The sequence below is a fragment of the Parasteatoda tepidariorum genome, chromosome 1 (assembly GCF_982258835.1).
Source record: "Parasteatoda tepidariorum strain Cologne lab strain chromosome 1, Ptep-v5.0, whole genome shotgun sequence".
Classification (NCBI taxonomy): Eukaryota; Metazoa; Arthropoda; class Arachnida; order Araneae; family Theridiidae; genus Parasteatoda; species Parasteatoda tepidariorum.
Window position 1 is genome coordinate 112,034,132 of NC_141755.1, and position 25,121 is coordinate 112,059,252.

Consider the following 25,121-nt stretch of genomic DNA (forward strand, 5'->3'; position numbering starts at 1 on the left):
TGTTTGCCTAATGTATGATCTAGATGAGAAGTGTCACTTTTGACATGCGTCTATCACTCTTCAGATAAATATCTATTATTATTAAGGAATTTCTCGAATTGTTTCCAAACTTATGTCTTGCACTCAATCACACACAAATCAATAGTTACAAAAGAAAGAGCAACACTAGACATATAAAAGTTTGAGATACACTTTTATTTCTGAGGAATTACATGCATTCTTTCACTAAACACTTCAATTCATTAAAATAATGTTCAAATTATTTTCTAATGAGAAGAGCTGTTTTGTTTCTCACTGCTTTCATAATAGTGTTCATAATCATCATGAGCGTAGTCTTCATTTCTTGTGGGATATTTAATCTAAAGGAAAGATTAAAAAAAAAATATCATTTTTCCAGACAAGAAAACAACCTCATTTCCCCCCTTCATTTGGGAGAGGGGGTCAATGTTTCGTTTCAGCTGAGCATTCGAGTAAGGTAGTAGTTTTACTAACATATAGGGGGGTGAGACATAAAATGGCATATTTCAATACTAAACTTGGCGGTTTCAAAATGTAAGGCTTTAAATATGTCACAAAATTTTTGGTAGGAATTCACCTTCCCAGGGAAGTGATTTTGGGGGATGTAATCCCCTCCGAAATTAAATATTACTCGATTAATGAACTAATGTACGGCAAGTAGGATGTAGGTATAAAAGATTTTCATTACATTCTATACATATTAGTCCCTGGCCTAATTATATGACGGAACTGTAAGATTCTATGTAAAATCTTTATTATCAGGTGCTACCAGGGCCGGATTAACCTATAGGCACACTAGGCACGTGCCTAGGGCCTACGAAATTCAGGGGCCTACGAAAAACTTGGGAGAAAAGAATTTGTTGACAAAAATAATTTATCTTTAAAAACAACAAGTGTATTTTGCACAAAATTATGAAGATACAAATAAAAATATAATATTTTTCGGCAATAAATTATTTTGCAGAATCTTATGACCTAATATATTACTTTTTTGCGATTTTTGGATTCAACGAAATCTTGTATTATGCTGTCGAATTCCAAACTACGCAAAATGTCGTATTCAATAGACGTAAGTGCGAGCGATGCCAAACGATCTTGATTCATTGTTGAACCTAAATAATTTTTTAACAATTTTAATCTGGAGAAAGATCTTTCTCCTTCTGCATTTGATTCAAGAATCGACAAATATATTCTTAATGCAATGTGAACGTTAGGAAAAGAATTCACAAGTTTATCTTTAATTTGAGCCTTCAACATTTCTTGTGCAGATTTATGTTCATACAAATTTGAAAATAGTAAAAATTCATCTACAAACTTTCCTCTAAATCGGAGGAGCAAATTTTCACCAAATTTTGCGCTTTTAGTTTAATCTCAGATTCTGACAAATTATTGTGAACAAGAAAACTGAAATTATTGTACAAATCACTGTAAGCCTTACGCCTTTTAGTCATTGTAAATTATTGTATTTAGTCATTGTAAATTAAAATCCATATTAATAAAAATGTAAAAAAAAAAATATGCAAGAAAATTTCAGCATATATTTTGAAAAGAGGGGAGGGCCCAAAAACGGCTATGCTTAGGGCCTACGAAAGGTATAATCCGGCTCTGGGTGATACTATACACTGTACTGATTTCAGTCTCGTAAAAACAATGAAGCTGTATCACCAGATAATTAAGATTTTTTCATAGAATCTTATAGTGCGTTTAATAATTTGGACAGGGACTGTATATATATATTAGACGGCACTAACCGATAACCCCCTTTTGAACATAGATTAAAACTAGGCCACTGTTTCTTGTGACAAACTTTAGTATTGCCTGCGTTAAGGACAAATAATTTCTCCAATTTAAAGGGAATTAAAAGAAAACTGAGAGCAGATTTCTAGACCAGGAGAATAAAGATTTACGAATGGCAAAGATTTTTTCAGTAACGAGCATCCGAAATGGACCCATCTTGTTTTTATTAAAACATTATGGGCAATGATATTTTTCTAAAATAGGAAGATAAACTATTGCTGAATAACCAATCCTAAATAACTTTTAAGACATAATTTAATATAAGTTTACATTTATCAATATTTTGTCATCCTTTAATAGTGTTGCCACTCATATATAAAAAAATATTCCCTGTGTGCACATATTACACACAATATATTAAAGATGGAACACATATTCACTGTACTCTTGTGAATTATATTAGGGATGCTAGTTTTAGTTGTTGGAAAAACTTGGAGAAATAAGATCACCATAAAACAAATAATACTATAATGAATGAAATAGTATAATATAGCCGATTATCGTTAAACATCTCATAGATTGCCCTTCGAGAGTTCGGCTTTCTTTAAAAGACAAAAATTATAAATGAAATCCCCCCTCCTCAGTTTATAAGGAAAAATTCGAAATTCTCTGCCTTTTCAATGTGATTTTAGATTGTTTTTAAATTCCCTGTATTTTCCAGGTTTTCCCTTTTCTCCTTAAGGAATGGCAGTCCTGTTTAATTGCGACTCCAACTCCAATTTTTCCACCAAATTTTTTTTTAAATTTAGAGTTAACCTCCCTAATACCTTTCAGTGAACAACCATATTTTTTTTATTATTCTAAGAAATATTATGAGTCATAGTAGTCCGGATTAATATGATTTAAATTACTTGATTTCAAATAAATAAATAATAATAAATAAATAAACAAAATAAAGTCATTGATTTAAATCAAAAATATTCTTTATACAGTATAATTTATAAATGCATTCTTATAATTGTGATAATTTTTTTTTGAAGTTTAATTTTATGGATATTACAGGTTTATTCCAGAAAAATAATCAGATCGGGAGAATTAATATTGGATAGTCAAAATAAACTAAATGCGGGCAAAGTTGATGTGATACATTTAAATTATAACTTTCCATTACATGTATATAAAATAATTTGCTGTTTAACAAACATATGTCAATTGTATCTATTTTGTTTATTTTAATACAATTATATTTCTAAAACTTGTTAAATATGTAATTTGTGTACGTAGCTGATGATTTTATGTTATCTGATTTAAATAATTTTTTCTTCTATGATCTGGCCAATTGGGTCTCCATTTTTAAAAATTCATGAGGTGCCTTGCTTGAATACATGATTTTACTTTTCATGTGATTAGTTTGTAATAATTATTTAATAGTTTTAACCATTTAAGTTAACTTTAATTTTAATATTAATTTTTAATAATATGTTTTAAGCAATTTTAATATAATTTATAATAAGCATGATTAGTAAAATTTAAAAAAAAAATTGATTTAAATGAAAAAAATTCCCCCTTTTTTTTATTCTCAGGGTGAACTCTGATTATATACATATACATATATATATATATATATATATATATATATATATATATATATATATATATATATATATATATATATATATATACATACACCCATGCTGCTAGAAAGAAGTGAGAATACTTTACCTTTACAGTGGTTGCTGCATAAGATAACATCATAATGGTAGCAAATAAACCTGAGAAAATGATGTTTCGCCATTTATTTGGAAATTCATTTCTTTCTTCTGCTTCTTCTTCTTTTTTTCTTTTCAAAGCCTCAAGTTCTACCAGAAAAAAAAAATTATTATTTTCAATACATCAACTAAAATAAAAAATTATAACATTTAAAAATTAATTATACAAATTAATCAAACAGTTTCTAAAGTAATTTTAAATAATTTAAAGAGGGGAAACATATCCAAAGATAAAATATACAAAAAATATACATTTTTCAAAATTTTAAACTAATATTGATCTTAATAAAAAATGATTTAAGAATAATTTTTGTTTAGTTTAGGGGTGCAAAACCTGCCGCCTGAGGGCCACATGCGGCCCGCCGACTGTTGATGTGCGGCTCGCGAGAGCTCCTAAACACAAAATTTTTTTCTTTTTTTAAAGTTAAAATGGAGAATCTTTTTAATTTCTCTTCACAAAATATGAAATCATATGTACTGTTATAGTTAAGTTTTAATTTTTGCCTAAACCCTATAAATTTTCTTTAAAATAAGTTAAAATTTATATTTTTCATTAAAATATATATATATGTAGCTTTTTTTACACATTTATTCTATGAGCATTATACTTTTCTTTTGTTAGAGTTTATAATATCTCCTTTCCTCAAATATTAAAAATAAAAATATTTTCAGAAAAATAAAAAATATTATTTTTTTTTATTGAATGAATTTTAATAATTAAATTATTTAATTTTAGGAAAATATGTTACTAAGTTTACTGATGAAAATATTTATTGTTCAGAGCACCAATTTTGAGATAAAAATTATTATATTTGCCACCAACATGACTAAATATGCATGTGGCCCTTTGTTAGTCAACCTGCTGTGCAAGTGGCCCTTCACTCAAAAAGTGAAGTTTAGTTAAATAAAATGACGAAATAAAAATTTAGCTTGTTTCAATCAGTAAAATAAATGAATAAAAATTTGGGAGGGGAGTTATCGCTAGCACCAACAGTTAGATCTTGGCAGTTTTTTTTTTTTTTTAAATTAAGGATAGGAAACAGATTTTATTTTTGTTTTCGGACTAACAAAATAAAAAAAATTGATATTAGCATACATTTTATAAGGACTATTAGAATGTACACGAATGATAATTGTTTTTTAATCAAAACAGTGTTTTTATTTCAAATTGTAAGAAACAAAAATATGTTTTTAGTAGTTTTATGAATGTTGATTTTACTTATGGTGCCTTAACCAAGACCTTTAAAAACATTGAAAATTCTTGCATCATTAAATATTTAATAACATAGAACAGTGCTTTCAAATATTTTGAATCACAGATCAAGAGAGATTTTTCATTGGGATGTAAAAAAGTTTGGTTTCCTTTTGTGCAAAAAGTTTTGAAAGATTTCATCTGTTCTTTAGAATTATATTAAAAATATGCTTTTCTCGCGGAGTGGAGTGAAAAAAAATGTGTGTGATTTTTATATTCTCATTTGAGAACAATCTAAAACAAAGAGTAATGAAGTAAAACAAAAATTGGTTTTGTTTTCTGCAAAAATTTTTGCTTTAATTTTTTTAAACGTTATTACTATTGATTTTCACATAGTATTTAAAATCTGATATTTGTAATCTGATATTATTTATTACAACTAAATCTCGAAATGAAAACATACATTTAGTAACCCTTTTCTGAATAGTATGTTTCACATGATCTCTTCGTCGATCTTTTTTTTTCCTTCCGTTAGTTACTGCTACTGCTTTCATGATTTTTTAATTACCTTTTTTTAATGTGATGATTATTTACAAAACGCTTAAAAGGAAATAATTAGTGCGTTTTCCTCCTGCAAAATGCGAGCATATCGTCCATAACATTAGAATAAAAAAATTCATTACGTATTTAATAAAAAAATTGTTTTTTTAAAAAAATTTTTTGAAGTTGCTGTTGCTTTAATTTAGTAACAAGTATATTTGTAACATATGTGTAGTACATTTGTAACAGAAACATAGATTAGTATTACAAAGATATGTCACAGAAAGCCCGAAAAAATTCTGCCACAGGGAGGACTCTGTGACTGTTTCACAAGTAAATTATATTTGCATTGCATTTTAAAACAGCTTTTCTTCAGAATCCTCCTAAAAGATTACAAAATCAATCAAAAATAATTAATTAAAAAAGAAGAATTTACCTTCGGGAGATAAAGGAAAATATTTCTGTAATATTCTGTCAACAAACTTCTGCAGGTTTGTGCAGGCTTTCAAATGATTTTGTAGTGCTGCATTCGGGAAGGGAGCTTTTAAAAGTGGTGCAAGAAATCCAAAAACAATAGCATCTAAAGAACAGGGCCTGAAAGTATAATTATTTAGTAAGCAGAAAACTAAATATGATTAAAATCAACCGATTTAATGCAAAATTAAATCAAAAAAGCCTTATTCTAAAAGGTCACAAAAGAAGTAAAATTATATTCTATTAGTTTTGACCTGTGGACTCCAGGAAAGGACATCCCTAGAGGTAGCGGAATTATTAATTTTTTCTTATAAATTTAGATTCTTATCAGATGTTATTTCTTATATTACTTAGATACTTAGATTACTTATATATTTAGATATTTATACTCAAACCTCTGATAAAAATTCATCATTAATGCTCAATACCAGTTAAAAACAGTAGTATAACTAATTACATAATTATAACAATATTATTATTGATTATATAAAATAACTAAATAATTATTACAAGTTAATCACAGAAAAATAAAATAATAGTTTTGTTATTTAAGCTTAATACTTTCATGAACTGGTAAAGACGAAATTTGTCAAATATCAAATGAAGAGCTGTGATAACTGAGGGGATGAAGCGTTCGACTGCCGGTGAATACCAAACACAATATCCTTACTGGTAGATGGATCATGGGTTAGAGTCTCCTTGCAGCCAGTGAGAGGTTTTCGTGGTCCCCCCCCCATGTTACGCAAATGCAGGTTAGTTTCATCAAAAAATCCTCCAAGAAGGCAAATGTCTCCCAATGCAGGCTCCAGGAGTTCCCTTGTCCTCTTGATTGGGTTCAAAATTACAAGGCAACAGAGTTGAAGATTAGTAGTCTTAAATTCAAAATAGGGTTGGCTGTTCAAAGACAGTTATAAAATTGATCACACATTAAAAACATTTTCACAATATTTGAATCATTCTTAATCTTTCTTTATTCAAGGGTGCGTAGCCAAATTTTTCAACAAAAAATAAGCATCTTTTAAGTACTTCTTAACTCTGAAATATTTTTAAGCACAAACAAAATGCAAATGCAGAATAATTATTAATGACTTTACATGATCACGATAAAATAACTAGTTTCTGACAAAGAACTCTTTTTCTTGATTATATTAGCCATCATAAAATGATCTAACAGATTTTTTGATTCGATATCAGAGGGTGGAAAATGAAGCTCGGAATCAAGAATAATTTGCAAAATGCCACAAAGTTGCACATGAGATTGCAATAATCTCAATAAACACAGCTCAGTAGAGGCACATGCGAACTCACAAGTATTTTATCAAACATATAAAACTATTGGTGCTTTCATACACTATGGATCAACGGTACGGCGAAATGGATTGGGGTTGAATGAACTGTTAAAACGTTGAATAGAACAATGTGAAAAACTAGCTTTTGCATAATACGTGGTAAAAATCGACATGGTAAAGGAAAAAAAAATCTCTTTTTTGTGAAGGGAAAATTGAACACTTTTTAAAAACACCTAATGAGAGAAGGGCTTTTAAAAACAAAATTCGAAAATAAGAACCTTTAAGCACTATTTAAAAACACTGAGCACCATGTATTCAGAACACAACACTAAAACTAATTATTTTTATTTTAAATAAATAAATATGAAAGAATGTGTTACGTTTTCCCAAAGAAGAAATCATTATCTCCCAATCGATGTGACAAATGATTCAGGCATTCTTGAGCATCTTTGTAAAGCTGAAAAGAGTATTTGATCATGATTATGCGCACAGTTCTAAGATGAATTTTATTAAATACAGTCGGACCTCTATTTAAAGAAGTCGCTAAATTCCGCTAATGAGTTCGTTATAGGAAAAATTGGTTCAATAGAAAATCAAATTTTGAAATCCAACACAAAACAGGTTTCTAATTCATAAACAATAGACATAATTAAAATAGCAATTGATACACCTATATCTTGTAAACTAATATCTACTATTAGTTTTATAAATCTTAACCATAAAAGAAATCTGCATGGAAAGCAAGAATAGAGCAAAATATAATCCAGTGTTTCACTATAATGCTACAAACATTTTCAATTTAAAAATCTAAATTTATGTATAATATATATTTATTTATATAATATATATTTTAAATATAGATTACCACATACATGTTCTTAAAAATAATTGCTACTAATAAAATCCACTCAATTTCTCTGGGTTTTTTGTTTGAAATGCAAACAAAAAGAGAAAGGTATTTTACTGTTTTCTCCAAGAGTCAAGCGGCTTCAAAAATGTATTCAAGGTCATTTCCACCGTAAAATGCTTTAACAAGTTTTAAATATTTCGAAATATTTTGGGAAATAAAGAAAGTGGATCTCAAAGTTTGCTCAAAGTAGAAAATTCACTTTTTCGCTATTTGGAAGTCACTTTACAAAGAAATTTCTAAAATGTTTTTCGTTCGTCGAAAAAATTAGCAACCAAGATAGAAGTTTGTTAAATAGAAGTCCAATTGTAATTTAAAAGTATTTTTAAATATTAATGTATGATTAAATGTATACACAAGAAAAATATTTATGAAAAGATAACTAAAACTTTGACTTCAAACTCTTACAAGAAAATATTTCAACATTATCTCCCATTTCTTCCCCTTTTGAACAGAAAATTATTTCACCACAGCATTAAAATTAATAAACTCATGCATTCTGCAACAAAGTAATACATTCCACACCAAAATATAAGGATCAATTAAATTTCAATAAAGAAATCTTTCTCTATTTTATTTTATTTGTAATGTATGCGTCAATTCTTTAGATACTTCTTAAACCAAACCCATATCAAAAGGAATTCCAATATACCGCTCGTAAATTATTTTGAAAATAATAAAGAAATATTTTTTTATTATTATTAAATTGACTGCAAATGATGAATATTAATTTTTTTTCCATATTTAAAGTTAAGCACACAGATTTAATAAAAGATAGTTAAAGGAATGTTTATTTATATATATTATATTTTTGTACTTTATTTTCCTGCCCAATATCATATTGCATTACATATTAACTACTTATTTTCCTTCACATAACTCCATACTTGAAGTAAAAAGCCTCACAGCATTTATTCTGCTTTTACTTTTAAAAATATTGCAGATATTTTTACAATACAAGCAGTTAAATATCTAAAACATGTCATAAATAATATTTTTAATCTATAAGAGGAAAATATATTAAAAATTATGATCTTCAGCAAAAAAAACAAAACAAAACAAAAACAATTACAGGTTTACTGCTTTAAGTTTTAACATAAAATTATAGCTTTTTTTTCATTTTATAATAATTATAACATAATATTACTTTCACTTTAAAAATATTTGTGGTTATTTTGGCAGAATCATTTACAGAAGTTAGTAATAGAGTTAACACTCAAATGAAGAGAAGTAAAACTAAAGCTTTTTTAGAACCTTTAACCTCAATATGAAGAATTTTAAATTAAAAAAATAAATCAATATAAACTAAAATATATATATATGAAGGTCTTGCAGAAATAAAATGACAAGGCACACTTTTCCAAAGAGAATACTGTTTCTCAGTATTATTTCCATAAAGGAACTTTGAAAGTGTCCAAAATTTTCTTTACATCCTTAAGAACTCAAAGAAGCAACTAAATTGTCAATACGAAAATTCTGGTATCTGTGTTGACAGTAGTTAGGATGCTTTTAATGACGTTCAAAATCCCCAAAAGGTGATTAAGTGTTGCTGATAGGTGATGCTTTCACTTATATATAAAACTCACTTTCTGTAAATAATTTTCACAGAAATGAAATCAAAGTGAAGTAACATATAATGGTTCAATTACAAAGTTAATTTATTATTAATTCAAATCTTTAATTTAACTGTATATTCAACATATTAAATATATATTGTATACCCCTCATTAATTCATTTTAAAAAAGAAAATAATAATGTCAAATAAATTTTAAGCACTACGTTTTTCAAGTGGTGAAAAGTCACTTAACGTTGAACGCATTACCTTCTAAAGGGGAGTTACCAATCCATCCTTAAAAACATTAAAGTGAGTTAATTCTGTTAATGATAATAATAATAAATAATGTAGGTAATAAGAAAACTTTTATAAATTCACGGAGAACTGTCACAGGTTTCTCAGCATTCTCGAGACTCTTAGTGAAAAAAAAAATTTTCGCTTAATTTTTAGCAAAAATTTAAAAAGCATATTAGAAGACATTACAAAATACCTGAAGAGTTTGAATAAAAACTTAGGTTACATTACATAAAATTTGAATGGATAAAAAAATTGTTGGACAATAAATTTAAAAAAAAATAAAACACCAGAAATTTTAAAATTATTTTACTTAACAGAACATGTGATTAGCGTAGAAAATCCTTCTAAAAGTTAATGGAAGAATTTATATTTCCCTTACAAAAGAAGTTAAATTTGCCCGTTATATTAATTTATTTATTTTTGTAAACTTAGTTTAAATTTCATTTAAGAAAAATATTTTCTTTTCGTGTGTATCATCTTGATTACATTTAAGGAGTATCAAAGTTTTTTAAGTGTCTCTGAGGTTCTTAATCCAGTTCTGCATGGAGTCACAATTTCCAATAAATTTTAAGCATAAATTTAGAGTTGCAATGAAAGGATATTTAGGGTTTCATAGCAAAAAGAAGGAACCGCTGTCATATAATATTCTTGGCAAGCTGATTTTGCTGTCAATAGTTTTGAGGAATTTAAAACAGCGACGAAAACAACCTTTTAATAAGTGTTTAATATGAGAAAATATTACAACGGAAAATCTTAATCACAATTTAGGAAGTATATTAATTGATATTAAAAAAAAACATTACTAGCAGTTCAGAAACAAAACAAGCATTCATTTTTCTTAAACTATGTGTTTAAATGAAATTTTAAAGCATAACATGTATACTTATTCAGATGTAAAAACATTTTCAAAATATTTAATTTGCTGATTTTAAATCAGAGTGCATAGCCAAATCTTTAAACAAAAAAGAAGCAGATTTTAAGTGCTTTTTAACACTTAAAAATATTTTTAAGCACTATATACATTTACAAAATGCAAAACAATTTTAAAAGGTTTTGCATGATCAATAATAAAATAACTAGTTTCTGAAAAGGAAATCTTTTCTTCATTACATTAGCCACCATAAAAAGATAGAGAGATTTTTAGGTTCAATTTCAGAGGATGGAAAATGAAGCCTGAAATTGAGAATTTCTCGCAAAATGCAGCCGAGTTGCACATGATAATGCAAGAATAATTTCCACTGAATCCAGTTAGTATACGCACAAGCGGACCTGAAAGCATTTCATCAAACATGTAAAATGATTGGCGCTTTCATACGCTATGGAACGATAATACGCCAAAATACATTGTACTTGAATGATTTGCAAAAACGTTAAATAAAACAATGTGAAAACCAAGCTTTTGCATAATAGGTGATGAAAATCAACATGGTAAAAAAAAATCCTCAATTTCGAAAAGCGAAAAATTAAGCACTTTTTAAAAACACCCAATAAAAAAAAGAATTGTTAAGGGCTTTGAAAAAATGAAAATCGAAAATAAGCACCTTTAAGGACTTTTTAAAACGCTACCCACCATAGTAAATGTTTTTATTTTAACCAAAATGCTCCTTGTTACCCACCCCTTTATCAGAATATCATCTAAACACGACATCACTTGGCCCTTAATCACTAAACTTACAGCAATTTCTTTTTGGTCCTCATTGATGAGATCACTGCTATTCCAAAGAGTTTGGATTTTTTTGACGGCGTCCCTCTGCTGATGACCAGGAAGGAAGTAGTTGAGGGGAAAACGTAGCACTTTAGCATACCATGGGCGTGTCAGCTCACAATAGTTCTTTTCATCCACCCACCACACATACAGCTGAAAAGAAATTAAACAGTTGAGTAATGATGCTGCATAAAACCAAAACTTCACGTCATATTTTCACCATTACAGGGGCGATTGCGAGCCCAACTCAAAAATCCTGAAAATTTCTTGAGTAAAATCATTAATGACGCATTTCAAAAAATTTATGTCTTTATAAATTTAAATCATTGATATTTCATAACACGATATTCTTAATGAATTACATGCAGCATTATTTAAATAATTAATTATGTATAAGTTTACTTTTATCTCATCACTTTCATTATTCTACCAAAAAAAATATTTACAAATGTAAGAGATGCCAAGTATAAATTCTAGTTCTAATATTTTTATATAAAATATACAAGAATTTTTAGACATAAACGTGATCGATAATTTCTTGAAACTTCTGAACCTTGGATTTCCGGTACAATCACCTCTGCCAGTATGTTGAGGGCCGAGATAGCCTGGTTGATAGGGTGCTGGACTCGAGTTCGTGAGAACAGAAGTTCGTATCCAGCTGGTTGAAGGCTCCCCACATAGTAAATGGTGACTGGTGCACATTAAACCTGCCAGGTCACATAGTCCTCCATGTAACCACTTACAAATCATACCTCTTGGGGTACTGGATTGGAGATGGCTCGTTCACTGGATCTGGTCTAAATTACAAGCAGTGGATGAATGAATGGGTGCACTCGATAAATGTGTGTGACAGAAGTCAAATTTTTGGCCGCGCGACTGGAAAACAAGAACAATCGTACCTCTTTCCTTCATGGCCTACGACAACAGTATGTTGAAAATAAAATGTGAAAATACTACATAATTTATCACATATTCAAGCGGAATAGTCATTATTCAACACTTAAAATAGTTAGTTGAACGAAATTGAAGTAAATTATCGAAAAATGGGATTTACGTATATTCCAAGAGTGTAAACAGCAGATCTTAAAACTTTTGACAATCATAAATACACTAGGCTTGTGACTACCTGCCCTGAAATATAGGAATCAGCCGCTTGTAAAAACATGTCACGCTAAGTGCAGAATGTAAACAAGAAAAATATTTTATATAAAGAGTTTTAATTAAATATAGAGTTTTATGAAAATTAAAACACTTTAGAAAGACAGTGATTTTTAAAATTAAGGTTAAAGGGCTGAAAAATAGTTTCCAATTGAAATTTCGTGTTCACAGAGAGTATCTACGTCGGTAAATAGTCTGGATCCTACTTTAATGAGAATAGTCTGTAAATAGTCTGGATCCTACTTTAATGAAAATAGTCTGGATCCTACTTTAATGAAAATAGTCTGGATCCTACTTTAATGAGAATTATAATTTTATGAGATAATTTTATTGGTGACAGTCATTTAAAATATCTGATCACACATCTTCTTAAATACATTACTAAACATATGTAGAGAAAAAATAATGCAATTTATAGAAAAAAAACTTACCAATGCAGGATAAAGCTTGTCTCTCAGTAAAGCAGTATATGCAATTATATCTGAGCACTGTTTCGGACTTAAGTCAACATCAGCATTATAATTCTAATGAAAAGAAAAACCATTAGAAACCAATCTCACTAAATGTGAAATCTTCATTCATTCTATCAAATTTTGAATTATTATATTAAAAAAGGAGACTTGATAAGAATGATGAAAGACATCTTTTATACCATAAATGGTTGGATGCATCAATAGATGTCCGTAATTATGAAACACTGGAAATTTCTAACATTTATTTTGCGCACTAAATTTTTTAACATTCTTTTACTGACTGTTATTTTTGACATTGAATATTTACTTCTCTCAATAAACTCTAAACTAAACTCAGCAGCGCGACAGCCCATAGAGGGCCCAGGCCTACTGTGCCCATCTCAATTTTCTTGACCTTGGGCTCTGGGGTGCAAGAGCAGACGTTCCGGTCAGCCGAACGCGGAACCCCCAGTGTTTAGTTCCCAAGCATGCTTGGTACTCATTGATCGACCCACTGAAGGGATGAAAGACTGAGTCAACCTTGCCCGGCCCGAGGTTCGAACCAGGGACCTGTGGCATGAAGCTATAATCAATACTCCAAATACTTTCAAACACCGCAATTGAGAGCGAGGGAAAATTGTCCAGAACTTAGAAAACATTTTCCCCATTTTAAACACAGCACATCTAAATGATTTTGAATGTTTTCGACACTATATTACGGAGATGGTGAACCATTTCCAATGAGGGTACCAGTTAAATTCAGATTTATTATTTTCAGGTGTCTAGTGTGCCATGCTTCTTTAAGAAATAATTTTTAATCAATTGCACATTTATTTTAAACTATAAAATTACTATGTTTTGTCTATTTAGTTATAAACTTGCTTCAAAGGCAAAGTAAACAGCATTTTAAAAATAATCTAGTTCAACATTAAGCAAAGGTAAAACATGCTGAAGAGGCCACCCCTTTGCTTGAATTTAAGGTAATCAATACTTCTTCCACAACAGGGTAGGTAGGTAGGTACCGCTCAACAACTAACTGCAGGACTTTTGATTCCACTAATTTTATGAGAAGCAACCTACAGGGTATCTACTACATTTTAGATTTTCAAATTCATGACTTTCCATGACTAATTCCTAGAATTTTTCATGACTTAAAGAAGTTACTATTTTCTCCGGCAAAAAACACATTACAATAACATAAATTGAAATGATAGGTATAACCAAAACTGTTATACACTGCATCGTCATATTTAAAGATTTTAAATTTAAAAAAACTGAGTAAAGAAAGAGTTGAAGCAATAAAATAGCTGAAAAAATACAAAAGCAAATAATTTTTTTCTGCAGAATTATACTCTAAAGATACTTTTCTTGTTCATCCGAAAGGAAAGAAATACTCCTGATTTTTCTGTTCTCATTTCGGAATTAAAAAAAATTCGCCAATGACTGGCTTGCTTCAGCTTAGAATTTTAAATTGATAAAATTAAAAAAAAAAAAAATAAAATAATAACAAAAATTCTGAAATCACAGAAGTTTAAAAGATAATTAGTTCTAGAAATGTTCTTTCTTTCATTTTTTGAAAAGACACCATAACTTTTAAAGAACATGATAAAAACATTTTATATTTTAATAAAATATGACTGTGAGTGGGGATTTTATTACAAATTCAGATATTCAGAACACCAAGAAAGGGCATTTTAAAAATTAGATTTTTCAGCGACCTAAGTTCATGACTTTCTTTAAAAAACTTTTTTTAAAATCATGAAAAATTTTGTTCAATACCGAAATTCATAACTTTCCATGACTTTCTAGGTGCGCGGATACCTTGAACTTATAAAAATAAAGAAAAATTTTCATCTTAAAAATAGTCAGAATAAAAAAATCAATAGACATCACCTTTGGAAGAAGCACACATCTTATTTTTTCAAAAACTGTTTGTTTATTTTTAGTTTCATAAATATATACAAATTTATTTCATATATATGTGGATATTTATACATAAATACACAGGAAATAAATCTGGAGTTTTCTAGAAAAAAAGGACCCCCTTATACTACCCCTTTGATTGCCCACTGTTACAGCTGAAAGTACTTTTGTTAAAATATATTTTTTTTAATTTAAAAATAAAAATAAAATTTAATTTTTTGTTTCGATTAATTTTAATGTTTTCATTTCACTATTTAAATGTTGGGTAGCTCTTTTCTGCTAAGGAATTTCAACTTTATCAGTTAAAAGGAAACTAGATTGGTCAATTGCTAAGATTTCTAGAAAATATCATTGGCCCATTTTAGGTTTTACAGAATGGAAAACAAGGATTGTTGAAAGTGTAAAAAATAAATTAAACAAATCTAATTTTCGTTTTTATCCAAGTGGTACAGTTATTGATTATGACACGTTTGAGAAAATTAAAAAACTTAAAAATAAGTAAATTATTGCAGTTGTTGATAAAGCTTTTAATAACTTTTGTATTATGTGCAAATATTTAAAAAAAAATGTGATTATTAAGGAACATAATACTAATAAGACTTATCTTAAATTAATGGATCACAAAAAAGTTATTGACAAAATGATTATTGCTTTCAGTAAAAAATTAAATTGAATAGAATTACTTATCCTTATTTATTTCCGATTGTTAAATTTCATAGCTTCTAATACAGTAAAATTCAGATTTATAGCTTGTGGTTATAATTCTAATAGCAGCAGAATATTTTTAATAATCTTAAAATTATTTTGCTTAAAATTAAAAGTGAGAAAAATATTGTTATTAATAGTAATATTGATGTTTTGAACTTTGAAAAAAAAATCAAGTTTTTAGTATTAATACATTTGTTTTTGAAAATCTTTATATCAGTATACGTCATGCTAAAATACTTGATATTTGTAGTTACATTTATGAAAAATATTTCATTAATGAAAATATTGATAAAAATTATTGGACTGACATTTGTAAATTTAATCTTTTTGAAAATGTTCTTTTTAATGGCATTGATTTTTATAAACAAAAAATAGGGATACCACAAGTTAATTCTTCTTCTGTAGCTTTTGCTAATATTTTTTTGAAGCAAAGTTTCTTGAATTGATTTTAAAGCTTTAGAGATGATTTAATTTTATTTAATTATGATTTTGCTTTTAATATTTATCCTGAAAATTTGGTTTTGAAGAGGACTTATGATAATTATTTAAATGTTGAATATATGGATTTTAAAATTAATATTGCTAATAATCAAATTAAAATATATGTTTTTGATAAAAAGAAGGCTTTTAATTTTAGGCTTATTTTTTTTCCGTAATTTTGATACGAATTTGTGTAGTAATATTTTCAAAAATTAAGTTTTTTATAAATTGTCTAGAATTAATAAAATTTGCAATAATGTTGAATACTTTCAAGAGGCTACTAGTAATTTTTTAAATAATTTTAAAAGCAATGGTTTTCCTTTCAATTTTCACAATATTGAAGGTAAAATTGTACAAATGATTAAAAATTATTTTACCTGATTTTGCATGATATTATTTTGTTTTCTTTTAATAGGGCTAGATTGAGACTAAACTGAGTTGCCCCCCAGTTAAGCTTTTTAGATGGCAACAACTTTCTTACTCTCCTTTTTTTCTTCTTTCTGCGCATTAATTGTTTGTTTGTGAATTTCACTTTGGTTAAGGGTCTTCAGAATGTAGTGTGCTTTTGTTTTAGCAAAGAAATATTTTTTAAGTAAGTTTTTTGAAAATTATTTTTAATATTCTAATTAGTTTATGTATTTTACTTTTGTATTCTCTTTACCTCTCTTCCTGGATTTCTTGCAAAACTTTCGGGGGTGCAGAGAGAGAGCAAATTTTAGACATTTGTTGTGCTCTCAAGATAGAATAGGTTTTGTGATTTCTGGGGCTGGTACCCGGCTGACGACGTCAACATCAGTTCTCAGTATTAAACTCTTTATTTTTTAAATCTTCTATTGGTTTAAATTTGCTTATGGAACTTCTGTTGCAGTACACAACTTTCCATTGGAATTGTAGTTTGTAAATGCTTTTTACATGATTTTTCAATTTTTCTTTTTTTTATTATTTTACACCGAAAACAAATTCTTCACTAGACAAATTCCTATCTCTAGGACTGGGAATATTTATGATGAAAAAATTTTCCTTCTCTTATTGAGTATTTTCAAAATTAATTCCTTTATTTGTTAATACCATTGTTTTTATACATTTTATTTCTCAAGTCAGGGTTCTGCCAAAAGAAGGTTAATTGAAAATTGATGTAGAGAAAAAATAAATGAAGAGGATAGTGTTTGATAAGTATGAGAAAATATAATCTTTTCTTAACGAAATGTATGTTATAGTTTATTACTTTCTTCTTTCAGAAAAATTGTAAGATACATTTTCCTTATTGAGCACATAATAAATCTCTTATTTATTGAAAAATAAGACCAGAAATGTGCAAATGCTGATTCTAATAAGGAATTGTTTTTCCTGTCATGCAAAATAGTTTCATTAAGGTTTAAAGGAGAGCTTTTTTCACTATTATAATACAGTGAACTCTCGCTATTACGGTATCCAATACAACAATAACTCTCTCCATTAAGATAATGTTTCGTGGTCTCGACAAACTTTCATATGAATTAATCTTATTCTCCTCTCAATATGATGATATTCTCTGAAGCAATAAGCCGCTGTGAAATGATTTCCCCCCGAATTTCGACCTTATTTTTTGCATTTATTATTAGTTTTCAAATAATGTAAACAATCTTATTTATCCTCTTTTGCCATTTTTCTTCTGACAAGAAAAGACTCACTGCTGACCACCCCAAGAGCTTCTATTCTTAGAATTGCCTTCCTTATCTCTTAACAAGTCACAGACGTAACATTCCTATCTGATTTCGTTTCCTTCATGTTAAAACCTGATCATGAATCGCAAATGAACACATGCATCATATTAACACACGAAAGAGAATTTTTTCAGGGTGGGTAGAGCACCAATCACAAATGAAAATCATTCTCGTATTTCAAAACTCAATGCATACTTTGTTGGTTGACCTAATAGTCAGAAAAATGAATAAACAAACAAAAATATCAGATTATTTTCAATAAAAACAGTTTTTCAGGTATATTTGCTCTCTTATTTTATTTCAATTGCTTTTAACATTTAACCCTAATTAACCTATCTGCAAATTAATATATATACATTTATAGTAAATACATATATCAGGGGTCTGTCTAGGTTTTTCTGAGAGGTACCGATTTTGTGAAAATTTAAGACATAATTTGTGAAAAATTAAAAACTATATTAAAAAATCAATACAAAAATATGGATTTATCATTTCTTAAGGGATACAAAAATAAAATTTTAAGAAGTATTTTGTGAAACTACCGTTTTTCCTAAAATTGAATTTGTGAAACTATCGTTCTTCCTAAAGTTGAATTTGTGAAGATACCGCTAAAGGGTAGTAAATTCTGCCTGGACAGACCCCATGTATATAACATTAAAATTAAAAAAAGGTTTACTGTGTCCCCAAAGCATATAATCCCTCGATATAACAATACATCCCTCTACAACAATATATTTATTTGGTCCCCAAAATATTGTTGTAGCGAGGTTCTACTGTAAATGGAACTTTCAAATTACAACATTTGGGTCTGTATTTTGATTTATGTTTGAGGAATTCCTCTAAAGTAAAGGATACTTTAAAATACCACTTTGTACTTTCTCACACTAAAATTCAAGTCATATTCACAGGTAAAGATAATAGATCCACATGCATCAGAAAAATGTAATTATTTTGAGAATAGCTTTGATCTAGCAAATAAATACCTGCTTTTGAAGATATGACACAATATTATCAAATGTCGTTAAAGTATTCTTTTTAGTATGCCGGAACACGGGTAAATGACCTAAAAAAATTAAAATGCTATTAAAAAATGCAATTTTATAGCAAAATAAAAGTTATTATCTTATAAAAAGTAATAATTTCCTTATAACTTAGTAACAAATAATTATATTATAAATAGTAATAATATAAATATAATAGCATAAATAATTCATCCAGTTTTATTCTTAAAAACTAGTAAAAAGTATAGTTTGTCTATGGTAAGAACTCCCCCCCCCCACTGTCTGCTGCTATGGAAACAAGAATAGCACATTTCAGGGAGGGTAGTTTCTCTTCCCTCTAGGATCTGACATAGTAGAAAAAGACATTCCCTTTCTCCCGCTGACCCGGGCCTAAACAATGACCCTTACTTGAAATAGTTATACCTTGTTACCATAGTCACCACCACAGGTTCAGACAAATGTCTAAAGGAGTTCTCACTTTAGACAAACTATAGTTGTAATTTTAATTGAAGTAAAGATTTCTAACACCTCAACAGTACGGTAAAAGCTTGATTTCACTTTTTATGATAACAATATAAGAAAGCAAAGTTATTCTAAAACACTTTGCAGTGGTAGGTAGGGTCAAAAATTTGTCTACAGGCAAATCAATAATATATAATTAATTTATTGCATTGGTTTCTAATTTGAAATAAAACAATTGTCCAATTTTTTTATATTAAAATAAATATAATGAAGACCATAAAAATGTAAAAAGTTCAATTTATATATACATGTCATTCAATAGTGAATAATAAGTTGATAAGATTGTAACTTTTTCAATGACAATACTTTGTAACTCTTATCACAAAAATTATGGATTAATGAAGCATTTATCATTTTTGTTTACATAAAAATATTTATTTATGCGTATTCAATTTAATTTTTAAATGTGAAATTTAAACTTAATAAAAGTTTTGTTAAATAATAACCTACATATCTTCAATTTGAATAAAAATTTAAAAGATGTAATGGCTTGCATAAATGTTATTTTATTACATAAAGAAACTCAATGCACATTTTTAATTTATCTAAATATTTAATTTACCTAAATGTTTTTTTTGGGGGAGATTAAATTCCATTTTAAAAATTAGAATTTTGGGTGACCTAAATCCACGATTTTCTTAAAAAAATAATAGTTAAAATCATGACATTTAACAACAAATTTAGTTGTGAAATGATTTCTCATGACTTCCCAGGTGTGATTATAGAATCTTGATGTTTGCACAGTTTGAAAAGTGTTTGTAGAAAAATTGAAATCAAAATTTACTAAGTTTTTGAAAACAAATTTTAGATTGTATAAAGTGATATCACATCACATTTCTAGCTTTTAATGAAATGTGTCAGCATCATCATTAACAGAAACTTTTTCCGAACAGAGGAATAATAAAAGAACTGATTTTTATTTGTATTTTGAGAAGGTTCCTGAATCACAATGCCTGTTCCGAAAAATGGAATTCATTAAGAATTTCATTTTCTTTTTTGTAGACAAATAGGCAGAATATATTAATTTTTCCTTTCAAATATTCATAAATCAATTTAGTAAATAAAATATTTTGTCAAAGATTCATCTTCCTTTTTTGTTGAGAAATATGCAGTTATCATAATACATAAAAAGCTTTAATTTCAGATATTCATAAATCAATTTAGTAAACAAAATATTTTATCGAATATTCATTTTATTTATTTATTTATAAATATCCAGTTATTTCTGTACATATTTTATTTTAGATATTCATAACAATTTAGTAAATTTAAAAATTACATTCATTTATTTCTTTAATTACTCATATATTATACATAGTTAATAAAGAGTTACATTATTACAAAGAATTATGTTATTATATTTAATCTTTTAAGCTTTAAGAACATTAAAAACTTTTGAATCATGATTCCTATGTTAATGTTTTTGTTTCTTTCTTCTTGTTGGAAGGAAAAAATTCAAAATTGCATCACATTTTGACTTGATGAAAAAACTCGTTTTGTTGACTTGAAGCCTTTAATGAATGAGTATTTAATTTTACAACACTAATTAACAAACTTAGATAAAATGAAAGCTTTCTGTGCACACAAAATCTAAAATAAAAATCTTTCAGCAAGCAATTTAATGCACCTAGTTTTAACCTTTTTATCATCCTCTAATTTTGGTAAAATTAGTTAGACAATTACTTTTAAAAGTTTTTTAATTTCAAAAAATAAAAAACTACTTTGTTACATAGGCTATATACATATCAGCATATATTTTTCTAAATTTAGCAGCTTTATAAAGATATAAATTGAGTTATTGATTTATTTTGTTTTCTTTCATGCTTAACTTTTTCTGCAATCGAAATATTCACGGAGAAGCATTTTAAGAATCACATTTCATAAGACTCATTTCTCAATTCTTCTATACTTAAATAATCTTGCTTTGTTGTGCTACTCATTTTACAATATAGGACAAAAAAAAAGAACAATAAAAGTGAATTATTTCAATATATTTTATAACTGAAAAATACTATTTTAACCATATTTAAGCAAAATACATGTTTGAATGAGTCGTGGTGGCTCAGGGGATAGAGCATTCGCCTATTAGTGAGTTGACCCGGGTTCGATCCCAGAAGCTGGTGAATTCAAATTTCGCACCCGGCTCACACCGACCAGAGTGCTGACCTAAAATATCCTCAGTGATCGACGGATCATGGGTCAGAGCACCCTTGCCATTGGGCTAACCGTAGATGGTTTTTGTGGTTTCCCACAGCAAGTAACACAAATGTTCCATCAAAAAAGTCTTTCACAAAGGCAAATTTCTCCCACTACTTGATTCAGAAGTTCCCTTGTCTTCTGGATTGGGTTGAAAATGACAAGGCTACTCAGTTGAACATTAGTAGCTGTAAACCCTATATTTGGTCAGCTGTTCAACGACGGTAATAAATATGCATGTATATACAGTACAGAAACCGTTATCCGGAAATGAGAAAACCGGAACGAAATTCGATAAATTTTTCCGCCATTTATCCGGAATAGCGATGGTCCCGAGCATTCCGGATAATCGGTTCGCTACTGTAACATCATAATTTAAGTTTTCGCTCAATAGTAATGAGTAATATTAAAAACTTTTCCACAATGGTGAAAAATTTTTTGTGAACAGTGTTTGTGGAGATTATGTATGTCTGCTTATTAACTTGATGAATTAGAAAATTTCCTGAAAACTTTCACAACTATAAAAATACCTTTTACAATGAGTAGTTCATTGTATGTATCAGAAGAAATAAGTCATTTCTTTATTTACCATATCTTGACAAACACCAGTTAGTCTTCAGAACTTTAATAGGGGCACCAGAAAACTTAGAATAAGCCTATAAAATATACATATTTTAATTAAGTTACAATACAATTAACAATAATTAAAACAATTGTGACAAATTAGAGTACATATGTTCATGAAATATCTATTTTCCGGAATGTTTAATCCTATTGAAAAAAACCTGCTAGTCTGAAAAGACAGACAAATTGAATAAATACACTTTTTGTAAAAAAGGGAATAACAGGGTACCTGCTATTTTTTTGATTTTCAAATTCATGACTTTCCATGACTAATTCCAATAATTTTTCAGGACTTAACGAAGTTACTATTTTCTCCCGACGAAAACACAACAATAAATTTATAAAAGCATTATAATTGAAATGATTGGTATTACCAAAACTGTTATACTCTGCATCTTCATATTTATAGATTTTAAATTTAAAAAACAAAGTAAAGAAAGAGTTGAAGCAATAAAATAGCTGAAAAATAACAAAAGTGAAAAAAAATTTTTTCTCTGTAGAATTATATTCTTGTTCATTGGAAAGGGAAAAAATACTCCTGATTTTTCTGTTCTCATTTCAGAATAAACAAAATTCGCCAATGACAGGCTTGCTTCAGCTATAATTTTAAATTGATAAATAATAAAAAAAAAAAAATAACAACAAAAATTCTGAAATCACGGAAGTTTAAAAGATAATTCAATCGAGAAAGAATTTTTTTCCCCTTCATTTTTTGAAAGAACACCATAATTTTTAAAGAACATGATAAAAACATTTTATATTTTAATAAAATATAACTGTGAGTGGGTATTTTGTTACAAATTCAGACATTTGGAACACCATGAAATTTGGGGAGGGGGAGTAATTCCATTTTAAAAATTAGATTTTTCAGAGACCTAAATCCACGATTTGTTTTGAAAAAAATAGCTAAAATCATGACATTTAATGACACGTTTTGTTCACGACCAAAATTCATGACTTTCCATGATTTTTCAGGTGCGCAGATACCATGGAATAATTACAATTACTGAAATTACAGATGCTTCCACATGCTGCGGTGGGCTAAAAATTCCACATGCTGCGGTGGGCTAAAAATACAACTTCCACCCCTCTGTCACTTAAGAATAGAAAAGTTATTTGAGGTTTTCCAAAATGTATTAATGAAGAAATAAAATATTGCACATTTTCTGAAAAAGTCTATAATCATACAAAAGACAGTTCCTGAAATGTATTTGCATCGACTGAGTAAAATGAAGTAAAAATGATTAACATAGAATTTTTAAAATCAGAGTAAAATAAGTAATTGAAATTTTTTTTTTGATTAACCTTTCTCCCCACGAAAAAGTATCATAAATACGATTTACGAAAGCATTTTGTTGATAAAACAGTTTGAAATTAAGATTCCAAATAAGATTGAATCACATTTAAAAAAAAAAAAAATCTATTCTATAGAATTTTGTCCCACAAGAAAAGAACTGCTTTTCGTTTATTCTCAGAAACTTTTGAAGCGATATCTGTTCCAAAAAAATTTGACAGCCTCTGGCAAATAACTAAAAAAAATTTTTCAATTTTTGCAAGTATCTTTGTCTTTTTATTGCCAATATGGAAATATCACTAACCAAATTTTTTTTTTAAATAAATCTTTTCAAAATTATAATAAAATGAGAAATTGTGACCTTAATGTGCTACCATTGGCCACCAGAGCAATGAAACATTAGTATTTAATAAACTTTTATCTCAAGTCATTTCAGGAAAAGAAGCTTTTAAATGATAACCTATTAGAATCAAAAAATATTTTTAGAGATTTCTTATTTCCAGATAATGATATTTAATACTTTGTGATTTTTGATACTTTTACTTGCATTATGATATTTTAATACAATACTCCGAGAAATGAGGCCTCAGCCAATTAAGACAACAGAGAAATGAATCATCAGCCAATTAAGACAACAGAGAAATGAGTCATCAGCTAAATTATCTCCTTCTTTTCACTCCCCACTTTGGTTTTAAAATTGAAGAACATAAAACATTTGTGAAAAGAGACTGGTGATTCGAGGACGTGTTTGTTACTCCAAAATGTCAAATGCATTATTAAATATTATTAGTTTGTAATTATATTGACATGTTTCGTTACTGTTTGCTCGTTTAAGTATTTAGTTACCCTGCAATATCTGGTATAAAAAGGAAACACTGGTTACGCTATGCCGGAACATCTAACAATGATAATGGATATAATAAAATATCCCAAAAACAAAAACAAGAAAAAAAATCAGACTTGTAGGATAAGGGATCTAGAAAAAATTTATCTAAGCTAGAAAAATTATAACAGCCTGGAAATTTTTTTTTTTTTTTTCAGCACCATTATTTGCAGTAAAATACAATATTTGCGATATGTGAAATAAATCAACAAATACCATCACTTGCAAACAAGTTAAATCTACGGATGGAAGAGTCCAATCACCCTCCCAAATATCAAGTTCCATTATAAAAAAAATTTAAGGTAAATTTATTTGTAATATAAATTTTGAGCAGATTTGTTGATTAAATTTTGTTGATTGATGGTAACTGATGAGCGTTTTTGAAGCTCTTTGCAGTATTTTGCTTGTAGCTTGCTTATTAATTACATAGATTGAGATGCCGGCCTTTAAGTAACCGTGCAAAGGTATGCACAGATGGCGCTAGGGATTAAAATGAGTCGTAAAACTTTAGGGTTACTACTTAAATTATTTGTTACGCAAAAGTTTAGAAAAGCACGCCATTCATTATTAGTACATTTGTAAATTTCCAATATTAAGAGTTTTTTCAATTTAACTTCTAACAAAACAAATAAACTCGGTAGACCCCGCAAGCATGCTATCGTGTAACCCAAAAAATAGCAACGGCAATATTTT

General features: G+C 28.1%; 1 protein-coding gene across 1 annotated transcript; it reads right to left on the reverse strand.

Moving 5' to 3' along the window:
- Positions 1-176: 176 nt before the first annotated feature.
- On the reverse strand, positions 177-24,817 carry LOC107444813 (metaxin-1). The gene is made up of 9 exons (XM_043051213.3): positions 24,645-24,817; positions 22,217-22,283; positions 18,892-18,971; positions 13,074-13,166; positions 11,455-11,637; positions 7,400-7,476; positions 5,693-5,850; positions 3,478-3,614; positions 177-359 (listed from the first exon to the last, which is right to left on the reverse strand). The coding sequence occupies exons 1-9, from the start codon at positions 24,711-24,713 to the stop codon at positions 267-269; spliced, it is 957 nt and encodes a 318-aa protein (XP_042907147.2). The 5' UTR covers positions 24,714-24,817; the 3' UTR covers positions 177-266.
- Between the last annotated feature and the right edge of the window lie 304 nt (positions 24,818-25,121).

Excerpts from the sequence above, each read along its gene's own strand:
- LOC107444813 (XM_043051213.3), bottom strand. The coding sequence starts at position 24,713 with ATGGAACTTGATATTTGGGAGGGTGATTGGACTCTTCCATCCGTAGAT. Across the intron at positions 7,477-11,454 it reads AGGACCAAAAAGAAATTGCT|CTTTACAAAGATGCTCAAGA; the intron begins GTAAGTTTAGTG and ends TACTCTTTTCAG. Across the intron at positions 3,615-5,692 it reads TTTTCCTTTATCTCCCGAAG|AACTTGAGGCTTTGAAAAGA; the intron begins GTAAATTCTTCT and ends TTTTTCTGGTAG.